This window comes from Phyllobates terribilis, unplaced genomic scaffold, assembly GCF_046119375.1.
Source record: "Phyllobates terribilis strain yellow unplaced genomic scaffold, ASM4611937v1 Scaffold_4__5_contigs__length_816908805, whole genome shotgun sequence".
In the NCBI taxonomy this organism is placed as follows: domain Eukaryota; kingdom Metazoa; phylum Chordata; class Amphibia; order Anura; family Dendrobatidae; genus Phyllobates; species Phyllobates terribilis.
The window spans coordinates 359,640,046-359,659,375 of NW_027362764.1; the positions used below are offsets into that span (position 1 = coordinate 359,640,046).

General features: G+C 40.5%; 1 protein-coding gene across 2 annotated transcripts in view; it reads left to right on the top strand.

Annotated features, from left to right (window-relative positions):
* The window catches only part of SLC12A7 (solute carrier family 12 member 7), a 531,598-nt gene that overhangs the window by 474,004 nt on the left and 38,264 nt on the right, over window positions 1-19,330 (top strand). The window contains exons 22-23 of one of the 2 annotated variants that reach the window (XM_073678432.1): window positions 4,705-4,821; window positions 7,101-7,276. In XM_073678432.1, coding sequence (XP_073534533.1) covers window positions 4,705-4,821; window positions 7,101-7,276 — 293 coding nt within the window. The remainder of the gene's footprint in view (window positions 1-4,704; window positions 4,822-7,100; window positions 7,277-19,330) is intronic. The other variant, XM_073678433.1, reaches the window with a different exon arrangement.

Genomic DNA, 19,330 nt, shown 5'->3' on the forward strand with positions numbered 1-19,330 from the left:
GAAGCAAACACCAAATAGAACAAAATTATTGGATACTTAAGTGTGCGTAACTATTCACCCCCCAGTACTTTGTAGAACCTCCTTTTTATCCAATAGACTTACGATTAGCTGAAACTTCTTCAGCAGCGGCCTGAACCAAGGCTAGGTCCACACTGCAATTGTGAACACTGTTGGGTGCATACACTCGTCGGGAGGAATGCGCTCATCGGTGTGTACTGTTAGTGTGGATCCCAAAAGACTCCCTGTAAAGAGACGTATTTTGCATAGTATACTTCTCTTTGCAGTATTACCCTGTATAGTAAAGTGCAATATGCTGCACTTTCCTATACAGTTAAACTGGTGCAGAGGCTTGATCACACTGTGTCTGGTGAATGGTCGGCCATAGTAATGTTACAGAATACGTCAGGAAAGGTTTCCAGACGTATACTGTAGGCTAGGTGCACGGACACAGTGCACTTAGCCTAAGAGAGGTACAAGGATATATACATTATCTCTGTACATTGCTTGGAGTCCGCTGCCTGCATACTGCAGTATATTCACGTCAATGGGAGACCAAGCTCAATACTTGTCTGCTAATAAACTACTAAGAAATGTGCGAGCTGCCATGTTTGTTTTTTGATCACTTTTTTTTCCAGTTTTATAGAATGGTTTGATCTATAGACGGCAATACCAAATATGTGTACTTTTTTTTTTCTTTTACTTTTGTTTTGGTAGAATTGTTTTTATTTGAATGAATAATTTTTTTTTTTTTTTCACACTTTCCTTTTTATTATTTCACATTTTTACACAGTTTAGTTCACTTTTTTTTTTAAATTTAATCCTAGTATGGACATCAACTTTTCCTGGTATGATCACTGGTCTATTACTCTGCAATGCTTTTTCATGGCAGGGTATTAGAGCTGTCAATCAGACACAGGCAGGTGGTGCTAGCATCGATCCTGGGCGTTACAGCAGGGTGTCAGCTATGATGTATAGCTTATATCTGCTGATGATTTCGCCACCTCTGCATGTGAGCCGGCTCCATCAGCGCGCCCTACATGTATGACATCTTGCTGGATCGCGCTTCCTGCTGTGCCGTACATGTACATGAAGGGGTTAAAGGGAACCTGTGATTAGAGTCATGCCCGAACAACAAGTAACATGAATTATTGCAGCCATGTATTTTGTACTCACAACAACGATGTAATGTATATGGTGAGGGAGGTGCGAGCAGACAACATGGAGAGGCTGACCTGTACAATATAGGAACGACAGCAGGAATGTAATATACAGTGATCGAGATAGTCAGTGATTTCATATGAATTAGCTCTGCCTTGTGGAAGGTCCAGATCTGAATACCTTACTGATAGTGACAGTGAGGGGTACCAAGCTCCGTACTTTTGTCTCATGTCTATATTTGATGGAGAGTCATGTATGAACAGTGTAGCTATGGATATTATATGTATGGACCATCTATGGAGAACCTTCTACCAATGTCATCTACGCCTATAAAAGTTTTTTTTTACACTTTGAGGGTTCGCTCACATTAGTGAATAAATTGGATGAGTGCTGTCCAATAAAAATCGGATTGCACTCGGACCAATGTTATTCATTGGGGCAGTAAAGATCTGCAAATTATTTTCTCAACTGTATTTGGCAAGAGAAAAAAATCGCAGCATGCTATCATTTCACTCCAAAATCGGACAGTGCGCGAGAAAAAATTTGCATGCTATACAGACCATCAGTATGACATCCGATATGTACTGATACATTATAATTCTACAGCATAGGAAACTGTAAATTATCCCGTAAAAGATTAGAGTAAAAAAACGGATTGCACCTGGACAGCAGACGGATGACAAGTGAGAGAAAACCGTCCCACTCTCCTGGATGAGAATGGGACTGATTTTTTTTTTATTTTGTCTTTATACACCAGTGTGAGCATACCTTCAAAGGAGCTGACCACTAAATTCAGAGTGGTCGAAGAGAGATTTGGGTACATGGAGATTGAATCCAAAAGAGAGCAAGAGATTATGTAGAGGTGTCTGTTTTTTTATTATTTATTTATTATACTCTTTCAACTCAATATTTAATGTGACCACCTGTTGCCTTCCAAACCGCATTAGTACTTTTAGGTACACTTGCACTTAGTTTTTGAAAGAACTCAACAGGCAGGTTGTTCCAAACATCTTGGAGAACTAACCATATATCTCCTGTGTATGTACGCTTGAACATATCCTTCCTTTTCTTCAGTGACTGCAGACTTTTCAACCCGGAAACCCCCTTTAAAATTGCAATTAATAGGAGATGCTTTTTTTTTTCATACAAGAAAAACACTGATGAAACATTGATGGTAAAACTGAAACACTGATGGAAATCTGATTCAAAACACTGATGAGAATCAGTTCACTATTTCACATACAGGTGCTTCTCACAAAATTAGAATATCATCAAAAAGTTAATTTATTTCAGTTCTTCAATACAAAAAGTGAAACTCATATATTATATAGTCACTACAAACAGAGTGATCTATTTCAAGTGTTTATTTCTGTTAATGTTGATGATTATGGCTTACAGCCAATGAAAACACAAAAGTCATTATCTCAGTAAATTAGAATAATCAACAAAAAACACCTGCAAAGGCTTCCTAAGCGTTTAAAAATGTCCCCTAGTCTGTTTCAGTAGGCTCTACAATCATGGGGAAGTCTGCTGACTTTACAGATGTCCAGAAGGCTGTCATTGACACCCTCCACAAGGAGGGTAAGCAACAAAAGATCATTCCTAAAGAAGCTGTCTGTTCACAGAGTGTTGTATCCAAGCATATTAATGGAATGTTGAGTGGAAGGAAAAAGTGTGGTAGAAATGGGTGCATAAGCAACCGGGATAACTGCAGCCTTGAAAGGATTGTTAAGAAAAGGTCATTAAAAAATTTGGGGGAGATTCACAAGGAGTGGACTGCTGCTGGAGTCATTGCTGCAAGAGCCACCACACACAGACGTATCCAGGACATGGGCTACAAGTGTCGCATTCCTTGTGTCAAGCCACTCATGACCAATAGACAACGCCAGAAGCGTCTTACCTGGGCCAAGGAGAAAAAGACCTGGACTGTTGCTCAGTGGTCCAAGGTGGTGTTTTCAGATGAAAGTATATTTTGCATTTTATTTGGAAATCAAGGTCCCAGAGTCTGGAGGAAGAGTGGAGAGGCACACAATCCAAGCTGCTTGAGGTCTAGTGTGAAGTTTCCACAATCAGTGATGGTTTAGGGTGCCATGTCATCTGCTGGTGTAGGTCCACTGTGTTTTATCAAAGTCGGCACAGCCATCTACCAGGAAATTTTAGAGCACTTCATTTTTCCCTCTGCCGACAAGCATTTTGGAGATGGAAATTTCATTCTCCAGCAGGACTTGGCATCTGTCCACACTGCCAAAAGTACCAATACCTGGTTTAAAAACAACAGTATCACTGTGCTTGATTTGCCAGCAAACTCGCCCGACCTTAACCCCATAGAGAATCGATGGGGTATTGTCAAGAGGAAGATGAGACAGCAAACCCAAGAATGCAGACAAGCTGAAGGCCGCTATCAAAGCAACCTGGGCTTCCATAACACCTCAGCAGTGCCACAGGCTGATCACCTCCATGTTACGCCACATTGATGTAGTAATCGATGCAAAAGGAGCCCCGACCAAGTATTGAGTGCATTTACTGAAATAAACACTTGAAATAGATCACTCTGTTTGTAATGACTCTATATAATATATATGTTTCACTTTTTGTATTGAAGAACTGAAATAAATTTAATAAATTAACTTTTTGATGATATTCTAATTTTGTGAGAAGCACCTGTATGTGAAAAAAACGGATATCTGAATAGGCCTTAGAGAAAATACCCTGTACGTCAGTTACCAGGCCTTCATTTACCCAATAAATGAGCAATAGAGCGAATTGATATGTTATTTCTTAGGTTTATAGAGTGGCATTTTAATATCTAACTTTTTTTTCTTAATGTTACAGGATGCATTTTCCAGTCTGATTTTACTTTGTGATGAAGAAAGTTTTTCACAAATTATTGCACAAATAATTGTTTGCATTTTCAGCCTTCGAATTGGTACTTGCTGACAGAAATTAATCTAAACTGACAACATATATTGATTAATATATGGCTGCAGTAAAGTATTGTCTGACTTTATTACTGTTCATTTTAAAGGGAACCTCGCATGTCCCCCAACTCTATTAACCTGCAGATTAAGGGTTAATCCGCTTCTATATGTAAGCGTATTACAGCTATATGTCTATACTTCTTATAGCCAAAATGGCATAGAGAAGCATTGTGCCATTTGGCAGCTGGGAGATCTGAAAGAGTACACCGTACACATCATTTATAAGGCCGGTGTATAAATGAGGAGAGCGCACCTCATCAGGACAGTGATTGACATGCTGCTATATATACACAATAGCCTGTCAGTAAGAGGTGTGTCCAATCATGTTTGTGCTGTTTTGGCTCCTAGGAGTACTGACGTGCAGCTATAATTAAGCTGCATTTAAATCTTAATCTCTAATTTCCTCATACTTATTCATGCACATTTCTTAAGTGTTGCATATGTTACGATGTATTGTTATAGGTGGCAGTTGTTCTAACTCTCCTCTATCTAGGATTGCTTTCTGTTGTATTGTCTTTTTAGAAACCTTCTGCTATGTAATTTGCTCTGGGCAATCTTTATGTCCTAGATACAGAGCATTACAGATGAGTCACGTGGTTCAGTTAGAAGAAAAATCTACTCTATTCCACGACCAGTGGCACAAGACTCCTATTCTCTGCTACCTAATGACAAACCACAAAATGAGGTAGTACGGGTATTGTCATCCCATTGTGTATTTATTTCTTGGTGAAAGAATTAAAGTGCCAGAGTTTCGCCATACTAAAAAATAAAAATGTGTGCTTGTGAAAAATGCGTTGTCATGATGTCTTCTTCATTGATGCCTCAAGCTACAGTATGTCCAAAATGGCTAGTTTTCTGTTATTAGAAAAACATAAATGACTTTTCTTTTACAGCTTGTCTGTTGTCATTTGGCAGCTCTGTCAGACCCTACCAATCAGACATAATAGTTTTATGTAGATTTCGATATATAATATGGTTAGATATTAAAGTCAACTTTAGCTCCTGTTTTATGTCACTCATCAATAATATATTGTGAAATAGCAACAGATCTACGATGTCTCACAATGTCACCGTCGAAGTACCAGATTGCGCTTGGCCAAGCCAATCGTCAAGATCCACTTTTGACAGCTACCTTTGCAATCGCTAATCAATGATGTCCTAGATGTGCATGATACTGCAGGTATGGGTAGCCCAATTAGGGCAACCCATGGCTGCTCATAGTTGGCTGAGCAACATGCAGCCTTGTGTTGTGTTGAAATATGGCTCGTGGCACACTTAATAGAAATGGCCGTATCAGTGGTTCCACGACCAAATCAATTTAAGTTGTTATTGTATCTGGAATGAAGACTTGAGGAGTCTGGCTACCGTACATTATGCCACCCCACACCACCATAATCCTAGAAGTAGAACTGGTGTGACTCGGGAAGGCCTCTTCATGGCTGGCGTTGTCAGATTCGAAGAATGGTGCAAAATTATCCATTCTGTAGCTGCAAATCAAATTAGATGTCACATACCAAGCCTAAGACTTCAAACAGTGTCTACAAAAACCATCAAAAGACATTTGCATAATATTGAGTTATGAGCCAGACATCCAGCTACAGGTGACCTCACGCCACCACTCTCAAAGGCTATCATGGTGCAGAGCAAGAAAGCAATGGACGTTGGAATAGAGATCTATTCTTTTCAGTGGTGAGTTTCACTTGTGTCTTTGATGCAATGATAGTCAGAGATTGGTCTGTACACCAAATAGGCAGTGCCATGAACAGTCCTTCATAAAGAAGCATAAATTATCCCAGGAGCAGTTTCTCAACACGACAGTGCCAGGCTGCATGTTGTTGTTCGTATAACTAAAAGGAGCCTTTGTGGTTTAAACGTGTTACCATGGCCTGTAGCATCCCTAGACTTTTCTCCCATTGAGCATATCTGGCACATAGCAAAGAGAGCTGCCAGCAACAGATCTTGATGATTTGCATGCCCAAGTTTATTCGTGGCAGAACATTCCTGAGACGATCATTTATAACCTCATTGATAGGATGCTAAGCTGTTTAAGAGGATTCATTTCTGCCCATGGCATTCATACTTTATACTGATTTAAGTCAAGATTTTTAAACAATTATAATCATTTTCATATCTTTAACATATCTGTCGATCCTGTGATTTCCATAATTCCACGACTTTTTCTGCTTGGTGTTGCAATTTCAACGTTGAACCCTTTCCTGCCATCCGCCATACTACTTTTAAGGCGAATAATTGAATATTGATGTTGGTAATCAATGAATAATTGTGTTTTTGTGCTAAACCTATGGAACATGGTATAACTTATTATGTTTCAATGAATTGTAGCTCCTAAACATTCTGTTTTGCGTCAGGTCATATGCTTACACAAATATAGAACTCTGGCCCTTTAAACTTGCCATTTAATAAATGTTTTTCTACCTTCCTAGCATCCCAATGCCATGTTTCCTTTGTGCTGTTTTGTATACTTTTTTGTGTTGTGATACAGAACAGTAAACTTCTTAACTTTCAAAAAAGTTTGGAAGATAATAAATGAATATCATGTTGCTTGTGAAATTTTATACAATTATCTTCTGATTAACTTAATTCCCTTAGTTCCATTTATGTGGTAGACCTACTGTCTAGATACCTCCTCCGCTGTGAGTGTTAGTAAAATTCAGGATGTACGTTTAGACAGAGCAAAATTTGCTGCATGAAAAACCCTTAAACAGAAGCAATGAACCGTAACATTGCAGCATCGGGTATATCTGGTAACCAACGTTTGACTGTTCCACTCCTCCCTATTGTCTGTGTCGAGTAAAACTTGTCTCTCCCTCCTGTCTCTAATGCAGTATACCAGCTTGGCATTTTCTGAGCACTTTTCAAGTGGATTAATTAAGTTAAAATTCACCTCTAAATGTAAACTTATGACAGTTTATTAATTCACTCCTACTTATGCTTTTTGTTTAGGCACAACTTATCCATGACAGAAATACCGCATCACATTCTGCGGTGATTGCCAAATCAAGTAACGCAGCTCCAGAGAATGTACAAATGACATGGACCAAAGAAAAACTTATTGCTGAGAAACACAAAGTTAAAGATCTAAATGCAACAGGATACAGGGATCTTTTTAACATGAAACCGTAAGTAATAGGAGCGTTATGTATGTGTAAAAATTCAATATTTCTGATAAACTTACTTTTTATTAGTTCAGCACATATAGGCTCTGATTAATTAAGACTGGTGTTTTACACGCCTGTATTAATGAAAGGTGTGCTGCACCAAATTCATGGTCTACCTGGAATGTTACTCCAGTCAGGGGCTTAAACACACATTTCTGGTGTAATTTACTCCACTTTTGTGGCGCAATTTATCATGACTTTGACCATTGGATCTGGCTGGAGCTGGCATAAAGAAAACTCCAAAAGTCGCACATTCTTGCAACATTTCAAAGAATTTTTCACCATAATTGGGGCCAATGTGTTTCTGTACACACTGAAAGCCTTGAGATTTCATGAGCTGCTGGCTCCCCCTTCCTACTCACTATTGATTGTTTGCTTTCTCTTTTGGTATGGAATTGGGGAGAAGGCTGTCAATTAGTGTCATGTGAAGCTTACAGCTTATTAATGCAACAGAATCTGAATTTACAGTGCTCAGCATGAATGAGTTCACCTCCTTTGAAAACAAACATTTTAATTAATATCTGACTGAATACAATAACAATGTACAAAATTTTGACAAAACTAAAGTTTCATCAAACATTTTTCAACCCATAACATGAAAGTAAGGTTAATAATATAACTTTCATTACAAAATCTTCAGTTTTGCTCAAATTAGCTGATGCTATACATCATATACATCAAAAACATCTACATTTAGTATTTTGTGGGACCTCCATGATTTTTAAGAACAGTCTTCTAGGCATTCATGGAATGAACAAGTTGGCGACATATTGCAACATCTATTTTATTTATTCTTCAAGAACGTCCTCTATTAGAGCCTGGATGCTGGATGAAGATTGATGCTCAACTTGTCTCTTCAGAATTCCCCATAGATGTTTAGGTTGGGTTCAGATCAGGAGACATACTTGGCCACTAAATATGCCGCATTGTGTCATGAGAAACATTCACCCCGGTTTGGCTTTCTACTTTAGCTAACTAAGGTGAACTTGCATGTCGATTTTCGTCAACCTTTCTCATGAGAAGACACTCCTGTTTAGGTGTTATGTTCCGTGATCAGCCTGAATGTCTCTGGGATGGTTGCAGTCCCATCTTTGTTAAATTTTGCTACAGTATTCTGACTAAGTAAAGCTTTGCTGATGTTCTTGTAGCCTTCATCTTTCTTGTGTCAAGAAATAATTTTCTTTCTCAGGTCTTGTGACATTTATCTTCCATATGGTGCCATTGCTGACAATATGAAGTAGGAAGGGAGTTTTTAAACGTAACTCCCTTTTATAGTCTTTTGAAGTGCACTGTGTGTGCATCTACTCTCCCTTCAACCTTCAACTGGCCGTCGTTTAACGCCCACCAGGACCAGCCACCACCTTCTTTGACCACTTCACAACCTGGCTACTTCATTTTCTTTCCACTGAAAACCCCACTATCATCATGGATGACTTCAACCTGCCCATTGACACTTCGCACTCATCTGTCTCCAAGCTTCCTCCTTCAGCCTTGCTCAATGGTCTTGTGCCCCCACTCACAAAGATGGCCACACACTGGACCTCATCTTCACCCGCCTCTGTTCCCTATCTAACCTCTCTAGCTCACCTCTCTCTCTTTCTTACCACAACCTACTCACATTCTCTTCCCTCTCCTCTCCAGGGGCAGAAGCCCCACTCCACAAACTTGCACACCCTTGCAGAAATCTCAAGCACCTTTACCTACACTCACTCTCTGAATCCCTTCTCCCTCTCACAGGCATAAGTTCATTACACAATGCAAATGCAGATGCCACTTTATATAACACCACAACAGCTGCAGCTCTCAATTCCGTCGCCCCCCTCACACATACCACAGCTCGCCCACTGAACAGGCAACCCTAGCACACCAACCTGACTAAAGAACTGCGAAGGGCCTCCAGGGTTGCTGAGCAGAAATGGAAAAGGTCCCACTACAACGAGCACTTCATCGCATTCAAACAGTCCTTCACTACCTTCAAGTCCACACTTACTGCAGCAAAACAAAAACACTTCTCATCTCTCATATCCTCCCTGTCTTGCAGCCCTAAACAGCTATTTAAAACTTTCAATTCTCTCCTCCGTCCCCTAGCGCCTCCTCTCTCAACTTTCATCTCAGCCGAAGACTTTGCCTCATTATTCAACCAGAAGATTGACATCATCAGACAAAGCTTTTGCCTAAAGTCCCCACAACCCCTCCTCATAACTACTCAACCGTCCTCCTCCAAAACCAGCTTCTCCACCATTACGGACGATCAACTCTCCTCTTTACTCTCCAAATCACACCTCACCACCTGCGAACTTGACCCAATCTCATCCCACCTCATCCCTAACCTCACCACAGTCTTCATCCCAACCCTAACCCACCTTTTCAACCTGTCACTAACAACTGGTATCTTCCCCTCATGCCTCAAACATGCCTCGATCACACCCATCCTCAAAAAGCCCTCCCTTGACCCATCCACTCTGTCTAGCTATCGCCCCATATCACTTCTCCCTTACGCCTCAAAACTACTGGAACAACACGTCCATTCTGAACCGTCCTCCCACTTCTCCTCCTGCTCTCTCTTTGACCGCCTCCAATCTGGCTTCCGACCACACCACTCCTCTGAAACTGCCCTGACTAAAGTCACCAATGACCTACTAAGTACCAAATCCAAGCAACACTACTCTGTCCTTCTCCTCCTGGACCTGTCATCTGCCTTTGACACAGTGGACCATTCCCTCTTACTACAGACTCTCCCATCTCTTTGCATGAAAGACCTGGCCCTATCTTGGATCTCCTCATATTTAATAGACAGGACATTCAGTGTCTCCCACTCACACACTACCTCCTCATCTCGCCCTCTATCTGTCGGTGTCCCGCAAGGTTCAGTCCTAGGACCTCTGCTCTTCTCCATCTAAACCTTCAGCCTGGGACAGCTCATAGAGTCCCATGGCTTTCAGTATCACCTCTTTGCTGATAACACACAGATCTACCTATCTGGACCCGATATCTCCTCCCTACTAACCAAAATCCCACAATGTCTGTCCGCTATGTCATTCTTCTTCTCTGACAGATTTCTAAAACTTAACATGGATAAAACTGAATTAATCATCTTTCCACCGTCTCACTCAACCCCCACAACTGACCTATCCATCAAAGTCAATGGCTGACCACTGTCCCCAGTCCTGCAAGCCTGCTGCTTCGGGGTAACCCTGGACTCTAACCTCTCCTTCAAACCACATATCCAAGCCCTTTCCACTTCCTGCCGACTTCAACTCAAAAATATCCCCCTGGATCTGCACATTCCTCAACCATGAATCTGCAAAAACACTAGTGCACACCATCATCTCCCGCCTCGACTACTGCAACCTCTTGCTATGTGGCCTCCCTTCTACCACTCTCGCACCCCTCCAATCTATCCTAAACTCTGCTGCCCCACTTTACCCACCTGTCCCCCCACTATTCTTCGGCCTCTCCTCTCTGTCAATCCCTTCACTGGCTCCCCATTTGCCAGAGACTCCAGTTCAAAACCCTAACCACGGCATACAAAGCCATCCACAACCTGTCTCCTGCATATATCTGTGACCTAGTCTCATACTACTTGCCTACATGCAACCTCCAATCCTCACAAGATCTCCTTCTCTACTCCCCTCTTATCTCCTCTTAACACAATTGTATACAAGATTTCTCCCGCTCATTCCCTCTACTCTGGAACTCTCTACCCCAACATATCAGACTCTCGCCTACCATGGAAACCTTCAAAAGGAACCTGAAGACCCACCTCTTCCGACAAGTCTACAACCTGCAGTAACCCTCGCTCCACTATATCGCTGCACGACCAGCTCTACCCCTACCTACTGTATCCTCACACATCCCCTGTAGACTGTGAGCCCTCGCGGGCAGGGTGCTATGTATATCCCTTTCACATGTAAAGCACCATGGAATAAATGGCGCTATAATAATAATAGTCAACTCTCTACTGTAAACATGTTTAATGACTTACCTGTGGTTGAATTCTTGTTAATTAGAATTTTGTAGCGTAAACTTTTAGCTTTACTCTCAAGACTTTCATTGGGTTGTACTTGTTTTTGCAACATGGTCTTGAATGAATTTGTTAGAAAAATAACTTTTGAGAGTGTGCAAAATAACAACAAGTTTTGTTTGTAATCAGTTGTCCACATTTGAGGGAGTTTTTTGTAGTATATCATCCCATAAAAAATGTTGTTTCTGAAAGGAAACCAAAGTTTTCTGACAAATCTTTTGGGGTGTACTCATTTGTGCTGAGCACTGTATAATGAGCCACAATTGATTTGAAGAGAATCTATCACTAGCTTTTTGCTTGCCAATCTGAGGGCAGGAAAAGGGTAGAGAAAGAGACCTTGTTTCCACCTGTGCTTTACTTTTTCGGTGTCTTGCTGTAGGTTTTCTAAAATCGATTTTTATATTCTGTGGTTCTGCCTCAGAAGGATGAGTTCAGTCTAAATTATGGGGTACTTCATGAGAATAAATTATTATAGAGTCCTAGATAGCAGGAGTTCATCTTTGAGAGGACTAACAAAGCAAGAAGCCGATTAAGTAAAAAACCTCTGGAATCGGGATCTCTGCCCCTACTTTATGCTGCCCTCAGGTGGGACAGCCTAAACCTGGTGACTGACTTTTTATTAAACTCATAGCTTTTTGTTTTTTTTTTACTTTGACAGAGGCAGAGTTTTGTAAAGGCTTACTTTTTGTAGTTTGTAGATTTCGCTGGTACCATTTTTGATGCATTTAATTTTTTTGTGAAGATCCAGAAATTCTGGTATTTGTTTTTTTTCATATTTTTTCTTAAGGCACCATACAGGATAAATAATGATATCGTTGTATAGCCTGGGACAATACGATTATAGTGATATCCAACTTTTATATAATTTTTTTTTACTTTTTACTACTTGTACACAAGAAAATAACCTTTTGACAACTAAAAATATACATATATTTATCCCATAGTCTTCGGATTGTAAGATGCACTTTTGTCCCAAAAAATTTGGGAGGTAGATGAGTGTGCGTCTTGTAATTCAAATGTAGCTTACCGGGGGGCGAGGTTTGAGGCTGCAGTGGAGCAGGGTCACAGGAGCAGGGTTGCTGCTGAAGGAGGCCGGTAGCAGCAGGAGTGGGCTGATGCTGCTGGCCCCGGGCTGGGGGGAAGGGATGGGAGGCTGCGGTCCCTGGGCTTTCATAAAATGTCGGCGGTGAGCGAAGTCCCCGCACTTCCCATTAATTTTTGATGCAATGGGCTTTGGGAAAATGGCCTTCAGAGGCGGCGCATGTGCAGATTGAGGCCTTTCCTCCTGTGACTCCGCTCCATCGCAGCCACCCCCCCCCCCCACTAAGCTTATCGTAAAATCTGACCATAACATGCACCACCATTTACAAAAAAATATATATATATCCTGTTTTCCTTCCCAAAATTTGGGGTGCATCTTATGGTCTGGTGCATCTTATAGTCTGAAAAATATGGTACATACATTTTTTTTTTTTTTCATCATGTTCAGAAAGCCATAACTTTTTTAGATTTTGCTCATTTGCAGAACTATATGAGGACTTGTTTCACAACAATCTGCAGTTTTTACGGTACCATTATTGAATACATAAAACTTTTTGTTTATTTTTTAATTAGTTATTTGTGAGGTTAAATTAACAAAAATGGCAGTTTTTGTTTTATAATATGTTTTGTGCTGTCTACGGTGCTGGATTACTAATGTTATAGTATGTTTCATTGTGAAATTTGAAGGGTGCTGTTATGAAAAGTTGTGTTTCTTGCTGGATATCTCAATGCCTGTTTTAAACTTTGGCCACCAGGCATGTATGTCCACTACTTGGACAACCCCTTCTCATACATCATGCTTGGCCCCAATAAAATAAAAAAGCTTATACTTGCCACCCGTGCTGGCGCATTTCCCCCGGTGTGGGCACTCACGCTCCCTGGGCTCCCATACTGTTGTTGTGATATGTGACCCGGCGCCTAATCAGTGCCGCCGTCACTGTCCCTACCTCCTGTCGAATTGAACACGAAGAGGAAGTCAGAGATCAGCTGCAGCCCTAACTTCCTCTTCATGTTTGATTTGTCCGAAGGCAGGGACAGTGATGCCAGTGCTGATTGGGCTCCAGGGTCACGTGTCTCAACAAACCCACTGGAACTGCCCAGCATGGGAAGTGAGTATAAGTTTTTTTATTTTTTTGGCTCCAAACATTTAGATCAAGAAGGGGTTGTCCAAGTAGTGGGCAATCCTTCAATCAACCCAACTGCTACTGACACCCAAAAGTAGGTTCTGGTATTAATGTTTCATCTACGATATTAGCTTTGTTTAGGTTTTGTACATCTTAGGAGTTGGTTAGTAACAGGACTTTTAAATGCTGCTAACTAGATTCACCAGAGGAATATGTTAGGAGGCAGCATAATCAAAGGGGACAAGCAGTTTATTGTGTATGAGTCCTAGTTGTCTCCCAATATATGTTGTCGGGAACAGAAGGATCCAGTGTGACTGATTTCACACTGTTAATCCATTTGTTCATGGAGAGAGTGTCTGTTTGCAGTTTTCTCTTAGAAAACACAAGAGTGCACTGCCAGCTGAGTGCCCCTGTGTATGGGAGAGTCAGGAGTAATAGTTGTTGGCTGAATGATAGGCCAACGGCTATCTAAGGTATATGGGGCGGTGGGGTTGTTAGTGACTGAGCATGAAGCAGTCTTAGGCAAAACAACACGTGAGCTTAGTAGAAGGGCTGGTGTACATCTTAAAGATATTGCCTACAAAAGAGACACACCCCAGCTAGACACAATAATATTGAACATGGAGGTGCTACATCCAACATCAGGTTCATGGGCATTGAGCAGGTTAATTTACCACCAAGAAGGGGAAATTGGGATAGACCCATTTTGCAATGTAAAATGAAGTGAATTTTTGGTCTCAAAACACAAACACTATGGAAGTTTGAATGAGCATTTGACATTCAGCTGTTTTCTTTAATAAGAGGTATGGTTTTATAAGGAAATCTAGTAGGGGAGAGTCGACGTGCAGTGGGGGCCTCATTACGTTCCCTTTAGGGTGCTAACCCTTGCCGCTAGGTAGGATACAGCTTATCTAGTAATAACCAAGGACAATCTTGTTACCTACCCCTCTCTTCTCTTCTATATAATGAACTTCTTCCTACCCTTCCCCACCCTCCACCCTTTTTTCAGGTTCTCCCATTATCTTATCTTTTTTTATAATTCTTTATTTAAAGAGGAAGAATCAGATATGACAAATGACAAAATGAAATTGAGAATCAACTGCATGAATAATAAGAGAAAAATGACATCTGTGTTACATTGAGTCACAGCTGAATCGCAAATAATAGAAAACTAGTAAAGTACATTAACAGATAACCTGAACTCCTCTTAATTTTTCACGCATGTATAAAAACAAAGGAAGAGGGGGAGGGGACACCCGGGGAAGGAAAAAGAGAAAGGGGAGATCGAAGAAAGGTAATGAGGAGGGGAGGGAGGAAGAACCCACCATCGAAAAAGTTATATATTTTTAGGCACAATAATTATTACCAGCTAATCCACACAGAACTGACATACTATGAGGACACGATCAGAGGCCTCACATTCACAGTGAATCCAGATACTCAAGAGTCTGCTGAAAAACCAACCACTGATCTCGCTAAATTAGAATATCATCAAAAAGTACATTTATTTCAGTTCTTCAATACAAAAAGTGAAACTCATATATTATATTGTCATTACAAACAGAGTGGTCTATTTCAAGTGTTTATTTCTGTTAATGTTGATGATTATGGCTTACAGCCAATGAAAACACACAAGTCATTATCTCAATAAATTAGAATACTTTATAACAGCAGCTTGAAAAATCGTTTTAAAATCCGAAATGTTGGCCTACTGAAATGTTCAGTAAATGCACTCAATACTTGGTCGGGGCTCCTTTTGCATCAATTACTGCATCAATGCAGTGTGGCATGGAGGCGATCAGCTCGTGACACTGCTGAGGTATTATGGAAGCCCATGTTGCTTTTATAGCAGCCTTCAGCTCGTCTGCATTGTTGGGTCTGGTGTCTCTCATCTTACTCTTGACAATACCCCATAGATTCTACAACCCCTGTCAAAAATTATGGAATCACCGGGCTCGGATGTTCATTCTGTTGTTTAATGTTGTTGAAAAAAAGCAGATCACAGACATGGCACAAAACTAAAGTAATTTCAAATGGCAACTTTAGGGCTTTAAGAAACACTAAAAGAAAACAAGATTAAAAATGTGGTACTCAGTAAGGGTAATTTTTTTCAGACCAAGCAGAGGGAAAAAATTATGGAATCACTCAATTCTGAGGAAAAAATTATGGAAGCACCCTGTAAATTTTCATTTCCAAAACTAACACCTGCATCAAATTAGATCTGCTCGTTAGTCTGTATCTAAAAAGGAGTGATCACACCTTGGACAGCTGTTGCACCAAGTGGACTGACATGAATCATGGTTCCAACACGAGAGATGTCAATTGAAACAAAGGAGAGGATTATCAAACTCTTAAAAGAAGATAAATCATCACGTAATGTTGCAAAAGATGTTGGTTGTTCACAGTCAGCTGTGTCTAAAATCTGGACCAAATACAAACAACATGGGAAGGTTGTTAAAGGCAAACATACTGGTAGACCAAGGAAGACATCAAAGCGTCAAGACCGGAAACTTAAAGCAATATGTCTCCAAACCAGGAAATGCACAACAAAATAAATGAGGAGCGAATGGGAGGAAACTGAAGTCAATGTCTGTGACCGAACGGTAAGAAACCGCCTAAAGGAAATGGGATTTACATACAAAAAAGCTAAACATAAGCCATCATTAACACCTAAACAGAAAAAAACAAGGTTACAATGGGCTAAGGAAAAGCAATCGTGGACTGTGGATGACTGGAAGAAAGTCATATTCAGTGATGAATCGCGAATCTGTATTGGGCAAGGTGATGATGCTGGAACTTTTGTTTTGTGCCGTTCCAATGAGATTTATAAAGATGACTGCATGAAGAGAACATGCAAATTTCCACAGTCATTGAAGATAAGGGGCTGCATTTCAGCTAAAGGCACTGGGGAGATGACTGTCATTACATCTTCAATAAATGCCCAAGTTTACATTGATATTTTCAACAGTTTTCTTATCCCATCAATTAAAAGGATGTTTGGGGATGATTACATAATTTTTCAAGATGATAATGCATCCTGCCATAGAGCAAAAACTGTGAAAACATTCCTTGAAAGAAGACACATAAGGTCAATGTCATGGCCTGCAAATAGTCCGGATCTCAATCCAATTGAAAAAATTTTTGTGGAAGTTGAAGAAAATGGTCCATGACAGGGCTCCAACCTGCAAAGTTGATTGGCAACAGCAATCAGAGAAACTTGGGGCCAGATTGATGAAGAGTACGGTTTGTCACTCATTAAGTCCATGCCTCAGAGACTGCAAGCTGTTATTAATGCCAGAGGTGGTGCAACAAAATACTAGTGATGTATTGGAGTGTTCTTTTGTGTGTTTGTTTTTCATGATTCCATAATTTTTTAATCAGAATTGAGTGATTCCATAATTTTTTCCCTCTGCTTGGTCTGAGAAAAATTACCCTTACTGAGTACAACATTTTTAATCTTGATTTCCTTTAGTGTTTGTTAAAGCCCTAAAGTTGCCATTTGAAATTACTTTAGTTTTGTGCCATGTATGTGATCTGCTTTTTTTCAACAACATTAAACATCTGAATGAACATCCTCCGAGCCCGGTGATTCCATAATTTTTGCCAGGGGTTGTATATGGGGATAAGGTCAGGTGAGTTTGCTGGCCAGTCAAGCACAGTAATAGTGTTGTTTTTAAACCAGGTATTGGTACTTTTGGCAGTGTGGACAGGTGCCAAGTCCGGCTGGAGAATGAAATTTCCATCTCCAAAAAGCTTGTCGGCAGATGGAAGCATGAAGTGCTCTAAAATTTCCTGGTAGACGCCTGTGCTGACTTTGGTCTTGATAAAACACAGTGGACGTATACCAGCAGATGACATGGCTCCCCAAACCATCACTGATTGTAGAAACTTCACACTAGACCTCAAGTAGCTTGGATTGTGGCCTCTCCACTCTTCCTCTAGACTCTGGGACCTTGATTTCCAATTGAAAGTTGGAACTCTGGGACCTTGTGGAGTGTGTCAATGACTGCCTTCTGGACATCTGTCAATTCAGCAGTCTTCCCCATGATTGTGGAGCCTACTGGAACAGACTGTGACCTTTTTAATTGCTTAGGAAGCCTTTGAATGTGTTTTGTGTTAATTATTCTAGTTTACTGAGAATGACTTTTGCATTTTCATTGGCTGTAAGCTATAATCATGGGATGGAAGACCTCTCATATGATCAGAAGTTGAAAAAGTTGAGCTTGTTTAGCTCAGAAGAACGACGCCTCAGAGGGAATCTCATTTACATGTACAGTACAGACCAAAAGTTTGGACACACCTTCTCATTTAAAGATTTTTCTGTATTTTCATGACTATGAAAATTGTACATTCACACTGAAGGCATCAAAACTATGAATTAACACATGTGGAATTATATACTTAACAAAAAAGTGTGAAGCAAGTGAAAATATGTCTTATATTCTAGGCTCTTCAAAGTAGTAGCCTATACATATATATACATGTGCATCTCACAAAATTAGAATATCATCAAAAAGTTTATTTATTTCAGTTCAATACAAAAGTGAAACTCATATATTATATAGAGTCATTACAAACTGATCTATTTCAAGTGTTTATTTCTGTTAATGTTGATGATTATGGCTTACAGCCAATGAAAACACGAAAGTCATTATCTCAGTAAATTAGAATAATTATCAGAAAACACCTCCAAAGGCTTCCTATGTGTCTAAAAATGTCACAGTCTGTTCCAGTAGGCTCCACATGCATGCTGAAGATTGCTGATTTGACCGATGTCCAGAAGGCAGTCATTGACACACTCCACAAGGTCCCAGAGTTCTAATTTTCATTTGGAAATAATGGTCCCCGAGTCTGGAGGAAGAGTGGAGAGGCCACAATCCAAGCTGCTTGAGGTCTAGTGTGAAGTTTCCACAATCTGTGATGGTTTGGGAAGCCATGTCATCTGTTGGTGTAGGTCCACTGTGTTTTATCAAGACCAAAGTCAGCGCAGCCATCTACCAGGAAATTTTAGAGCACTTCATGCTTCCCTCTGCCGACAAGCTTTTAGAGATGGAAATTTCATTCTCCAGCAGGACTTGGCACCTGTCCACACTGCCAAAAGTACCAATAACTGGTTTAAAAACAACAGTATCACTGTGCTTGATTGGCCAGCAAACTCTCATGACCTTAACCCCATAGAGAATCTATAGGGTATTGTCAAGAGGAAGATGAGAGACACCAGACCCAACAATGCAGACAAGATGAAGGCTGCTATCAAAACAACCTGGACTTCCATAACACTTCAGCAGTGCCACAGGCTGATCGCCTCCATACCACGCCGCATTGATGCAGTAATTGATGCAAAAGGAGCCCTGACCAAATATTACGTGCATTTACTGAACATACATTTCAGCAGGCCAACATTTCGGATTTAAAATCATTTTTCAAGTTGCTGTTATAAAGTATTCTAATCTACTGAGATATTGACTTTTGTGTTTTCATTGGCTGTAAGCCATAATCCTCAACATTTAGGCTGTGTGCCCATGATGTTTTTTTAATGCGTTTCTTCAGCGTTTTTGCAGCTGCGGAAACGCATTAAAAACGCGTGGTAGAAGGGCAGCAATGTTCCCCAATGATAATCCGCATGTGCTGTGCACATGCTGCGGAAATTTCCGCTGCGAATTATCGTTGCGGAAAAAAACGCAGCACTATCAATTATTTTGCGGAAATGCTGCGTTTTCGCTGCCATTGACTTGCATTAGATCGCACCAATTGCGCAAGACTGCATCTGTACTTGCGTAATTGGTGCGTTCTAATGTGCGGATGGTACCCGGGTGTAGATGAGAG